The sequence below is a fragment of the Cervus canadensis genome, chromosome 5, assembly GCF_019320065.1.
Source record: "Cervus canadensis isolate Bull #8, Minnesota chromosome 5, ASM1932006v1, whole genome shotgun sequence".
Lineage (NCBI taxonomy): Eukaryota > Metazoa > Chordata > Mammalia > Artiodactyla > Cervidae > Cervus > Cervus canadensis.
Genome location: NC_057390.1, coordinates 28,509,171 through 28,522,602, shown reverse-complemented (window position 1 = coordinate 28,522,602; position 13,432 = coordinate 28,509,171). Strand labels below are relative to the sequence as shown.

General features: G+C 37.3%; 1 protein-coding gene across 1 annotated transcript; it reads left to right on the top strand.

The window, feature by feature from the left end:
* Positions 1–204: 204 nt before the first annotated feature.
* Positions 205–12,868, top strand: CALM2 (calmodulin 2). Its single transcript, XM_043468502.1, has 6 exons — positions 205–321; positions 5,778–5,808; positions 10,843–10,986; positions 11,099–11,205; positions 11,609–11,744; positions 12,211–12,868. Exons 1-6 carry the CDS (start codon positions 319–321, stop codon positions 12,237–12,239), a joined length of 450 nt encoding a protein of 149 aa, XP_043324437.1. The 5' UTR covers positions 205–318; the 3' UTR covers positions 12,240–12,868.
* The last annotated feature ends 564 nt before the right edge of the window (positions 12,869–13,432 follow it).

Sequence of the window (13,432 nt, the reverse complement as noted above, 5' to 3'; positions counted from 1 at the left end):
CTCAGGCGCCACTCCACCAGCTCTTTAACGGCTCGCTAGGGAGTGAAACACAGTTACGTCATCCGTTCGTCCCCTTCCCTTTATCTTTTGCATCGTCTATCACATAATTGTGGATAAAAGGGTCTCGAGAGGAGTTGGGAGGGGAGGGGGTTGGCCGGGACTCGTTTATGATGTTCCGTTATCTGAAGTGTGGCGGAGGGATCTGGCGGAGGGAGGTGTTTATGAGGCGCTGGGGGCGGAGGGGAGAATTAGTCCGAGTGGAGCGAGCGAGCTGAGTGGTTGTGTGGTTGCGTCCCGGAGACCGGTAGCGCTTGCAGCATGGTGAGTGCGTCGCTAAGCTGCGGGCGCTCGGCCTGTAGGGGTGTAAGAGGCTGAAGCGAACTGACGAAAGGGAACTAACCTTTCTCACACTCTCTAGGAGTGGTCTTCGCCAGGGGGATGGTGCGCCAGAGGCTGGGGGCGTCCGCGGCGGTTGTGTCGCAGGTGCTTCCCAACCCCCACTCTCCTCAGGGAGGTGTCCCGTGGTGTACTGGGGGCCAGGCGCACCGCCCCCGGGACCTTCGGGCTCCTCAGAGGCTGGATGTGGATGGAGCTGGGGCGGGGGCACCCGGGGTAGGCGAGGGTTAAAGGGCGGGAGGAGCCGGAGCGCGGAAGCCTTGGGTCGGGCATCTCAAAAGGTCAGCCAGGGGCCGTATTCAAAAGCCCAACGGACGGTTGGTGCGGGCGCCAGGAAGCGCCTTTGTCCGCGCGCGGCCGCCATGCGCCGAGGGGGCGGGCGGGAGCGCGCGAGGCCCGGGGCGAGCGCCCGCGCCGCCGTTAGCCCGCAGCCCCCGCGTGCTGGGCCGGGAGGGAGCTGGGGGCGCGCGAGCGGGCGGGCGGACAAGCTGAGTGGGCCGAGTCCGCGGGGAGCGGCCGGGGGCGGGGCGGGCTCGGGACCGCGGCCGTCGCCCGCCAGACCCGGCTCGAGCCCCAGCTGCTGCGCTGGCACCTGCAGGACTGCGGAGGTCTGGGCGTCCCGCGGCGCTGCGGGGTCGTCCGGTGGGGCAACGTTTGAGGAGGGCAGCCTCGTCCGATTCCCCTCCCCCCACCCCACCCCCGGCGGCGAGAAGGAAGCTCGGTGAATCCTGATCTTTCTGCTACATATGGGCCTTGAGGCCTAATTCCAGCCGCAGGCTAAATATTTCTAACAAAAATTTAAGTGGTTTTGTCGTTGAAGGAAATGACTGTATCTGAAGTCAGGCGCAACCTCGCACTGCGCATCTCGTTAGAGAAAGCCAGAGACTCCAGCTGGCGTTTGAAAGGCGTTTTTCTATTCACTCACCGAAAGCCAGCTCCGGGGTGACTCCCGTTCTGTTACCAAAGTCGATCTTACCCTCTAGTAACAATCGGAAGGATGCCTTTGACAGGGGCCACAGTCCTCTTCTGAGTGCTCACGTGCACGTTGAAATGTTTAAGATCCATTAACACTGTATTGCCCCGCTCCAACACCCTTGAAAATAACTGCCTATTACCGTAGCGAAAATGCCAGGTTATTTTTTAGGTGCGGTTTAATTCATTTGTACATTAATGGCTGTCAAAGACTATCGTGATAGAAGAGTATATTGGGGGACGGGATTTTTAAAAAGCATTTTCCTGTCACTTGAGACCGGAACTCCTGTTCTTTCCTGTTTAAAAAAAGTCTAATGAGAGCGGTAATTTGCAATACTTACTTTGTGGTTCCTTCTGCCAAGTGGTTACAGGCGATGGGTGTGTCCAGGAGGCAAGGTGACATCTTAAACAGGAGTTGGGAATCCTTGCCAACTGAAACCTCCACCCTGTTATGGGTGTAGGAAGAGGAGTTCACATTTGTTTGATGTACTCGTTCCATTTTGATATTTTAATTATTTTATTCTAAATTTGAATATGCTGGTGGAATTTATTCTTCTGGGTGAAAATAGGCGTGTAATTAAGGTTCTGAATTGGGTGAATTTTTTTATATTATGTAAATGAGAAATAAGTTTTGTTTCTAATCAATCTGATAATTAAATCAAGATCTCAGATTTTCTTGATGAGGCACAGTTTGTATCTACCCTTTCGTGGTCCTTTGCCAAAAGTAAGCTTTTGTAGTTACTGATCACATCATTACTGTTTTGAGTGTTTTTGACAGTCATTGTTAACTAAATATTGGGGACTCATCCTTGCTAACTTCAGTTGTGTCAGACTCTGCAATCCTATGGACTGTAGCCCTCCAGGCTCCTCTGTCCGTGGGATTCTCCGCGCAAAAATACTGAAGTGGGTTGCCCTTTCCTACTCCAGGGGATCTTCCCAACCCAAGGGTCGAACCCTCCTGTCTTATGTCTCCTGCCTTGGCAGGCAGGTTCTTCACCGCTGGTGTAGGTAATTTTATAATGATAAGACCTGAAGTTTTAAAATTAGGACTCCATAAAGTCAAAGAATGAACATTTATTTGATACGGAATAAGTTTGCTCACGTGGCTCTTGGTTTTACATATAGGTGATACATGGTCGTTGAAAGGGAGATTGATTAGTTTAAGAAGACTTGAAGCAGGGGTGATGAGATAAGTAAAAGATGTGAAGACGTGGAACTTTTGGTCACTTGAATCTAAATAAATACCCATCGAACAGCAAGAAGATCTGTTTCTGTTAGACTAAAGAAATTATTTATGCCTCTATTAAAGTACTGAAAGTTCTAGGTTCAGGTAGACTGATCAAATTAGGCCTTTAGTAAAGGTCCTAATTTTTAAGTAATTTCTTCTAGTTTCCCTTTTGGGCCAAGATACTGTATAGTAAGTGCTGTTCTAGCAGAATTAAAGGTATCTTTTAAATTCTATTGAAATAACTTAGAGGCTGCTTTTGATATTAGGTAAAACAAATGACCTGACTTCTGAAACTAGAAAAATTTTTGCTTAGCATGGAAGTCTTTGTTGTATCTAAGAAATACTTGGAGTAAACAGGAATGAATGCAAAACGAAAGTTTGTTCCATTTCAACCCTATGGACTCATATATTTATTGAGATAAGAATCTTGGATTATTTTTATAAAATCTTTCACTAGATAAGCTCCGTGGTATCCATACGTGCTTTTGAATGCCATTTGGGAAATGTTAAATAGGTACATAATTCCCTTAAGGTCACACATGTAGTCTAGATTAGTGGACTCTGTTTTTCTTAGTGTTTACAAATCACCTGTGGTTCTTCAAAATGCACAGTCTAGTCCAGTAAGTCTCAGCTGGAACCTGAGCATTTCTCTAGACGTTTGGGAGCTTTCTCTAGAGTTGACAGTAGCAGTTGAAAGCGATATTTGTAGACATAAAGGAGTAAGTAGTCGTCGTCTCTCTAGTGAATTACTCTTCACTGAGATAAACACATTTTAATGAGCTTGAGTTTTCCCAAAAGTATAGTTCTTCTAGTTCTACTAAGAAAATGACACTATGCATAGACAAAAATAAGAACCAAATTTATTTGCATGTCATTGGAAAAAGCATACAAATTACAGTGCTAGGGAGCTTTGTGTTTTTACTTTCAGTAGTCTTTAGTCTGAAAGTTACTAATGAAGGTTATTTTAAAGCCTTGGACTCTGGGTTAGTAGTAAATACAAAAGGAAGGTTTTTTTCTTCCTAAAACCTTCTCAGCTTTCATATGTGAGTCTTCCCAAAATCTCCTCTGTCACAACTTGTTGAAAAAAACCCCACTGTCTGAGTTTCTGCACATAGCAGTCATTCTTTCAGCTTTCACATATGTTACTGTGTTTTCCACACTTTTGGGTTAACATTGTTAGTCCTAAATTGTTTTCTCCTGCCCCATTTGTTCCTGGGCTTGTGGCCTCAGTTTGTGGAAATAGATTTTCTCATCTTAAATCAAATTTAAAAAGGAACATAAAGGGTTTGATAATGCCCCACCTGTCTACCTTCACTGTGGAAGTTGAACTAGTCAGGTTGGTGTTTAATATTAACATTGTAGGTTCTTTGGTTAAATAACTTACATAAAGTAATTTTCACTGAACTTTTGGGGCTAGCTCTTTATATATAGCTTCTAACTGCACAATGACTCTGCTAGGTAGGTATTAATATTCTGTGTTATAGATGAAGTTGACAATGAGCGGTTGAATAACATGTCCAAGGTCACATGGTGGCAGAGCTGGGATACTAAACCAGTGATGCCTCAAAGCACCATGCTTTTTTTCTTCCACCATGCCATGTTACCCTTCTTTTAGAAATGATAGAAGTCCTGCAGGATGGAATTAGATCAGAGGTAAATCATCTATAGCCTCTAACAAAGTAAAAAATAACAGTGGATGGGTTTTAATTCTTATTTGTAGAGAACACAATCAGATTTTATACCAAATACTTGGAGAATTGGGATTTGTAAGGATAAAAGTAGATTCTAAAGACCTTGCGTTTGCTTCAAGGTCAAATCAAAATTGATCAGGCAAAGAAATTTCTTCTTTTCTGGGTTTCTTCTCAAATGTTTTCATGCTGTCCCCTAGAGAAAATGTGAATGCCATCCTGTATTCAGGTTATTATCCTTTCCAGGGGTGTGTTCATTTAAGATGAAACCAGGCAGTGTTTATTTTTCTTTCATATCAATAAGTGAATGGATTAATCACAGTATTCTTGACTTCCTGTAGGTAGGAATGTTAGCTAGGAAGCTATTTCTTGTCAGTGCCTCTGGATGTATGTTCCAATAAGCAGTGCATGTCCACGGATGAAGGCCGCATGAGGAACAGGGAACCTTGTTATTCTGCAAGTATCTTTATAGTGTGCTCTGAATTTAAAACTTGAGTTATTGGATATGTCCAAAAAGTGTTTAATTCTGACCCTACATGTTAGTAATTTTGTACTCCTGCTCCCTGAAATTTAACCTTAGCCCTTTTCCCCATCTATAAGATAAAGTATTAATGGTATTATTAATACCATTTAGGGTTGTGAAGATTGAACAAAAGCAACATATATAATGGGTTTCAGCAAATGCCTGAACATGCATTTTTTTTTTTTTTAAGTAAAAACAAGTAACTTTTTTTCCCCCAATTGGCTAAAAACAACACAAACCTTATCACTTTGAAATTTTAAACATCAAAAGAAAATGAATAAGTGGACTTAACATTTTGTAAATAATGTACTTCAAATATTCAGAATCCTGGATTCTCTGTAGTTACATGGCAGGTGAGGAGTAAAACTGGTAACTTTCATGTTGCCCCAACCAGTACAGCTTGGATTTTTATCTTTTTGATAGATAAGAGTTTTGCTTAGTAATCTTTGGGTTTTTTGAGGTTTGGAACATCACACGTCCAAGTGAAGTATTTAATCACTTATAGGGAAAGTTTAAATGTAGTTCTTGTTTATTATTTTTGATTCGATGGAGATTTCTGGTATTAATGGTTTTTATCTACCTGAGGAGATGAGCTTAAGTTTATACTAACTTTGAAAAAGGAAACAGTGCTTCTTTTGCATCTATCCTTGTTTTAGAAGAGTACAGTTCCAATTAAACTTTGTACTGTTAGGGTGCTAGATTTGCTTTTTTTTAATTTATGTAAAATTTAGACTTTTGAATATAATCTGAAATGTTTTTCACATCTTAAACTTGGGGGCAAGGTAGCTTAGCTTTGGAGATAAACCAGAGTGTGTTTTCTGCCCACCCGTGTTTGGTACTAAGGAGTGAACTAAATGAAGTTGAGAAGTTTATGAAACCAGATGAACCCTAAGTGTTTTTAAATTTGTTTCTGTAACTGTTAAACTACATACTGTCAAGCCACTTACCTATTTCTTTGATTTCTTTTTAGGCTGACCAACTGACTGAAGAGCAGATTGCAGGTGAGAAATAACTTTGTTAGGTTATACCCGTTGAATTTTATAAATTGAAAAGCCATTCTCAAAAAAAGATATTTGTATGAAAGAATTGACTTTGATCTGTGTAGTAGATGGGAACAAGTAAGTGTAATGTAAGAGAGTAATTGAACCTGCTCTGGCAAGTGAGAAGGTAAACTTGACTGTGAAAGATGTGTGGGGCTAACTGTAATTAAAGACATGTTTTTAGGTTATGTAGGTATACTTTTGAGCCTGGTGTTGGGATGCTCTTTGTTTTGTTTTTCTTGAAGTTATTTTAGTCTAAAGATTAATTCTGGGCAGTTTTTAACTCTGCAACTTCAAACCAGTCTCCACAAGAAAAGAGGCCAAGTGGTAATTAACTTGAAATGTAAAATCAGAAAATGAATGTTGAATTTACCGTGGTTTAAAGTAGCTGATATTTTAACCTTAGAATTGCATATGTGGTCGGTCAATCAGGGGATAACCATTTCTCTAGTGAAAAACTTAGATCCAAAAGTTAGTATTCTGTTTTTTAGATACAGCAAATTTGAGTTTTATCTTAAAAGCAGTGACAGCTATTGAAATGAGTTTAGAAGTTTTGTATCCTTTAGTTTGCTGGGGAGATGTGAAATTGCTACATAAAACCTGATGTCATGTTGTCATTATGCTGAACCAGTAGTACTTTTGATTTTATTCTAATATTTTTGAGGTGGCTAGTTAAGAAAAGGTTGGGGAAACTTCTAAATGGTTTTTTTTTTTTTTTTTTTTTTAATTTCAGGGTTGAAATGCTTTTCAAACTCTATTCCTTGACTTCGATTAGAGACTTACTAATGAAAGCATCAGGCAGTTTTAACTGCAGTGGTTTTCCTGATAGGCAAAGAGTTTCAAGTGCTCAAAAGCACTAAAGCTTTTTTTTTTTTTAACTAGGGAAAACTGAGAAACCCAGTTGGAACTCAGATATTACTTTACTACCCCACACTTCATACACAGACTTGGCAGAGCCAGAAATCATCTCAAATTCTCATCACAGATAATATTTGCTTGGACTGTATAAAGTAGAAAACTATTAGCATTGAGGACCAATTTGACAGGTTTTATTTTTATTTCTTTTTTTTTATTTGGAGGTTTTATTTCTTATTATGTGCATTTGACTTAAGTTGGGAATTTGCTCTTTCAGGTTGGTAAATTTTTGTGTATAGAGTATGTTGAAGTAGTCAAGCAGAGCTTTGGAAATGATTTCTTTTGTTCATATATAGTATTTTAGGTGTATTGATGAAATGTAAGTTATTCTGTAATAGTTTTTTCTGTATGACTCGGGCTATTATTTCCAATCTTAAGTTCTTACCTTCTCTAATAGACCTGTCTTCTTTGCCTTTGTTTCTCCATAATCTCAGATAGTTCTGCATGGCACGGCATGTTCACTTTAGGGTAGATAGTGAATTATTCAAAGTGCCAGTTACATAGTTGGTGCTCATTACTCCTTTCCCAAACACACATACAACTCTTTAAAAAGTAGTTTGTGTCTGTTAAATACAAGAGGATCAATCCTCAATGGTTGATAGCATTTTTGTAAAGGATACTTAAAGTTCATGGAATATTGTCCTTAAGATAAATTCTGTCTTTTCATTGGTTCCTATCATACAATTAAATTCTAGTGAGAGTAGCAGAAAAATCTGTTTTGGTTCTTTCCCTACCCTGCCTTTTCCTAGGCTTTTAATAAAGACTATTCTTGGAGCCCAGGTTTTAGTGAACCTTTAAAGTAGAGGAGCTAAAGCTTTTATGCTACTAAAATAAAAATTCTTAATTCCTCTTGTTTCGCCACTACCTCCCACACAGTAAGGACTGAGTAAATATTTCCTGAATAGAGAAATTTTGAAAGATGTGTGCCACACAGATATGTTCTAAAGTAGTACCTACTGTATACTAACAATTACTCTGCCTCCTCCTAGAGTCCCTTACTTTTGAGTTGCAAAGTTGAATATACTAAGGTACTTTTTCAGTTAGCTTTATCTTCATATACTGACTGATTTAAAATTCCTCTAGCAGGTAACTTGACCTAGAAAAATGTACGCTTATAGTTTAGGTGAAGTGCCTAGAATTGTTTATGTTACCCTGGTCTTAAAGAGCAATCCAGAACAGTCTAGTGTGACATCAATAATAACAAGTGAATTTTGTTGATGACTTGCAATGATGTCATTAGTTGTTGGTATTTAAAGGAAAAATGTAAAATAATTTTTTTCTTTAAAGAAATTTATGCCTAAACTTTTAAATTTCAGTGTAGGGATAAAACTCACTTGATTAAAAAAAATACTTATCTTACTCAATAATAAAGGCCTTTAAGGATTTAAATATATGGCCTTTTAAAGGATCATTAAGTTCAGAATTTTATAAATAAGTAGAAATTGGTTAACAGCCATTAGATTTTTCTTGTTTCATGATAACCTGTTTTAATAATAATGTGAATTTATGTAAAACATAATTAGAGAGGTATCCTGTGGTTGCTAATGAAAATCTAAAACAAGAAATAATATGACTTCTGAAAGTTTCAACTTAGGCATAACTAGAATAGATTTTGGGAGGTTCCATCAGTTATATTGAAGAAAGCTGTTCTGTGACAGGACCTGTTTTCTTACAGTGTATTGGAGTTTTGACTGCTAGGTTTATATTTATGGGAATTACTTGTTTAAAATGATATGCATCTATACATGAAGATTAAACAAGTTCTGAAGCACAGGTGGTGAGCTATAAAAGGTGAATTTAAATTGTATTTTTCAGTTTATTTTTATTTCAGGTTTTTACAGGTATTTCTGCCTCTTAAACTTCTTGAAATTTATAACATACATAAATGTGTAGCATGCATCTTTCAGAAATCGTTTTTGAAATTAAGTCATTTAGTAAAATGATTATGATGATAGTTATATCTGGTATTTCTAGACAGTATTTGTACATCCTGTTTTTTAAAAAACTCGGGTAAAATGGAAATATTTTCATCAAATTCTGCTCTTTGTAGGAATTACTGATTTACTTTTGTCATTGAATTGGTCTAGGTTAGTACTGCATATTTTCATAAGATTCAGTAGTTTGGTTCTAAGCTTCTAATATCGGGTGAGTTCCTCTGAAAACAAGTAACATTTAAATAGAGTGGACTGTTTAGCATTGAGAGTAAGTAGCACTTACTACAGTGATACTAGTCTAAAGCTAAACAATTAAAAGAATCAAAGCAGAAGAAAATAATGGGATAATCCAAAATGGTAATAGGACTCAGGTACTTGTGTGGGTAATTTTAAATAAAGAACCCATTAGGAGGCTATTGTGATAGTCCAGATAAAAGATGATGGGGCCATTAACCAAAATGTTGGATGTAGAGATGAAAAAAGAATCAGACAGTATTTAAATAGCAGAATTCAGCAGGCCTTGTTTCAGGGGAAAAGAGTTAAGGTAACTTGCTTGTGTTCCTAGGGTTGCTATATATGGAATTCATTTTAATTAAGTTTTCCTTGAGGTCAGCTAGGGGGAGATGTCCTGTAGGATGTCAGAAATATAATACGTTGAGAGAGATGAGTGGACTAACTGAAGTCTTCATCATTTGTGGGCATAGACGAAATGGCCAAGGAGAGAAAAAAGATAAGAAATTTGGTCAGATCTACATGCAGGAGACAAATAGCGAGACCCTTTGGCAGTGTAAGGTTACAGGCAAATGATATCATCTCTTTCTTGATATTTAAGTACTTGCCAGGCATAGTTCAGTGTGCTTTACTTATATTAATTATTTAATTTGGGAAGTAGATACCAAGTGAACAAGTGAAAGTCGCTCAATCGTGTCCAAATTCTTTGTGACCCCATGGACTATACAGTCCATGGAATTCTCCAGACCAGAAAACTGGAGTGGGTAGCCTTTCTCTTCTCCAGGGGATCTTCCCAACCCAGGTCTCACATTTTAGGCGGATTCTTTACCAGCTGAGCCACAAGGGAAGGTACAGTTAGCCCCAAGTAACAAAAATGAGGACGCTGAGGTGGAAAATTTGCCCACGGTTCCATTACTAGTTAGTAGCAGAGCTGGAATTCTTTTAAGCCCAGGCAGTTGAGTTCCCAATTCTTCTTTTAGTTTCTGTGTTTTATGTTTTTGTATTTACTTGCTGATTGAGCCTAGTATCTCTGTTCCTACTTGCTTTGTTATTAGCTCATTAATATGTGCTCTTGCACTGTTAAAGTAAATCTCTAGTTTCTCTGTATTCGGGTATCCTAGACTGTTCTAGTAGCTTTCCATGTAATGTAGTGGTGAACTATTGATAAAAGCAACATCATTTCACAATAGTATCTTAAAGATTTTAGGCAATAATATATTTCATTTTGTTGCAAGCTCTGAATTTATATTCTGAAGAGAGATCTAAATTATTTTTGTTTTCAGTGATAACAGTTAAAACTGGCCATACATACCTTTATCATCCCATTGTTAACATCATTACAGATTATTTGGTGATAGTCTCTTCTGTCCTCCAGAAAAGGAAACTAGCTTAATGCATGTTCTAAAGTTTATAAAGTTTTTTGTTTTTAATTTAGTAAGTGATTAAATGGACTTAATTTTTACTTTTAAGGATTACTGTAAGTAGTACAGTTGCTGTATAGAAATAAACGTATTTGGTAACAATAGTTTCCTTTTCTATTGTGAGTGTAGGTTAGATCTGTAATTAGAGTTGTGTTCCACAGAGCAGCTTCAACAGAAAATACAGAAGCCAGACATTTGGGGTTTTGGGGTTCTGCTTTTTCAACAATAATTTGACTTTTATCTAGTCTAGATTTTGGAGTTCCCTGTGAGATTTTTAGATGGAAAAAACTCCCAGGTAGATCAGTATGAGCATATGATTAACTAAAAAAGTTTGAAATACCACAAGGTTTTCCACCTAATCCTTCAGGAATAAAAACCCCATTTCAGGTCCTATCTCCATATAATACCTTTGCTTTGAGAGTTGATTAATACATTTCGCTTAGGTTACTTTATTTTTAACCTGTACATTTGGATTGTGTTTTCTTTTCAAACAGAATTCAAAGAAGCTTTTTCACTATTTGACAAGGATGGTGATGGAACTATAACAACAAAGGAATTGGGAACTGTAATGAGGTCTCTTGGGCAGAATCCCACAGAAGCAGAGTTACAGGACATGATTAACGAAGTAGATGCTGATGGTACATCTTTTTAATTCTGGGTTTGAGAAGAGGGAGTTGAAGAAGGGGCATTTAAATTCTATTGTAATACAATATTTCAAATATTGTAATATTTCAACCAATACCATCGCAGGTAATGGCACAATTGACTTCCCGGAATTTCTGACAATGATGGCAAGAAAAATGAAAGACACAGACAGTGAAGAAGAAATTAGAGAAGCATTCCGTGTGTTTGATAAGGTAAGTATATGAAACTGGATTTGTTCCGTTTTAATTTGAGGATTTTTAAATATATTAGGATCTCTTAATCTTTGAAAACTTGTTTTTGTGATTATTTGCCAACATACTTTAATATCAAGCAAAAGCTTTCTAAGAATTTAGTGTAGAAGGAGATTTCCTAATAACATTCTTTACCAACTGAGCTATGAGGGAAGCCCAATAATTATATATATATATACATATATATATAGTATTAGTTTTGTGGCAGAAGAGGTATTGACTTTGGAACTAAGAAATAGTTAAATAAAGGTTTCTGTGGATTTCTGAAGTATATTTTGCTCCCGAATGTGAAGTTTAGTAAACTTCTTATCCAGCTCATTGTATCTATAATATTGCTCAGACATTTTACTAAATTTTTTTGTAGGATGGTAATGGCTATATTAGTGCAGCAGAGCTCCGCCATGTGATGACAAACCTTGGAGAGAAGTTAACAGATGAAGAGGTTGATGAAATGATCAGGGAAGCAGATATTGATGGTGATGGTCAAGTAAACTATGAAGGTAAGTCTTTTCACTGTCACAGCCTTATCTTGTGCTTTACTATCAGATTCTACTCTTTTAAAAGAAGCACTGCACTCCAAACTAGGATAAAACAATTTTTGGTAACCATTGTGGGACAGTTTGAAAAGCTTCTTTAAACTTATTTCAGGATCCTCAGAATTAAGGTGACTTTAATGTCTTTCATTGGATTCTCCTTCCCTCCAATTAGCTTTAAGTCTGAAATTATACATGCTTCAGAAGTATATATTGTAAACTAAAGCAATCATTTGGTTTATTTCTTAATAATCATAAATAATTTTTGATTTATGAAGAATCCAGCCTTAGCAGTAAATTAGCTTTCCTCTGTACTTTATAATTTTGAGGAAGGACAGGGGAGTGGGAACTGCTCAGTAGTTGAGTAAGTGTGATTGGTTTTGACAGACTTTTGCCACTGACTCAACATCTTTGTATACTTCTTCTTTTTCAGAGTTTGTACAAATGATGACAGCAAAGTGAAGACATTGTACAGAATGTGTTAAATTTCTTGTACAAAATTGTTTATTTGCCTTTTCTTTGTTTGTAACTTATCTGTAAAAGGTTTCCCCCTACTGTCAAAAAAAATATGCATGTATAGTAATTAGGACTTCATTCCTCCATGTTTTCTTCCCTTATCTTACTGTCATTGTCCTGAAACCTTATTTTAGAAAATTGATCAAGTAACATGTTGCATGTGGCTTACTCTGGATATATCTAAGCCCTTCTGCACATCTAAACTTAGATGGAGTTGGTCAAATGAGGGAACATCTGGGTTATGCCTTTTTTTTTTTTTTTTTTGAGTAGTTTTCTTTAGGAATTGTCAGCATGTTGTTGTTGAAGTGTGGAGTTGTAACTCTGCGTGGACTACGGACAGTCAACAATATGTACTTAAAAGTTGCACTATTGCAAAACGGGTGTTTTATCCAGGTACTCGTACACTATTTTTTTGTACTGCTGGTCCTATACCAGAAACATTTTCTTTTATTGTTAACTTGCTTTTTAAACTTTGTTTTAGCCACTTAAAGAAAATCTGCTTATGGCACAATTTGCCTCAAATCCATTCCAAGTTGTATATTTGTTTTCCAATAAAAAAATTACAATTTACCCAACTGTTGCTCTGAATCTGAGTCATTTAATTAATTTGATGTTGAACAATTTTGACAGTCAAATTGGGGGTGTAATTTCTTATACTTGGTATAATTTAGATATTTAATTTTTTTTTTTTTTAACTATTTAAGACTGTGTTTAGTGTTTAGATTGTGATACTTCCTTCAAAAGGTTTAACTGAAAGATTAAAAACTCTTGTATAAAAGTGTACCTAGCATGGGGACTGACATAAGGTAGGTATTCAGTGTTGCCTACTTTTATAATTTTCAGCTTTGGCTTTGTTTATCCATATTGACTTCAGCCATGCAATGATTTTTTAAATATTTGGGCTTTAAAACACAAAAATCCAAATTGGGGCAGGGGGTAGTTTTACCTGTTTCCTAATTTTTTACTCAGTGCTTTTTTAATTCTACTACCATAAAACAAAGAATTTTCTGTTGGGCTAACTATCTTCAACATGTTTTACAAATAAGATATCTTCGGTAGTGGCTTGATAGTAACTAAACTTTGTTTTATTTAGAAGTTTTCCTTGCTTCTAAACTATTGCTTTCTTTGTACAAAACGTG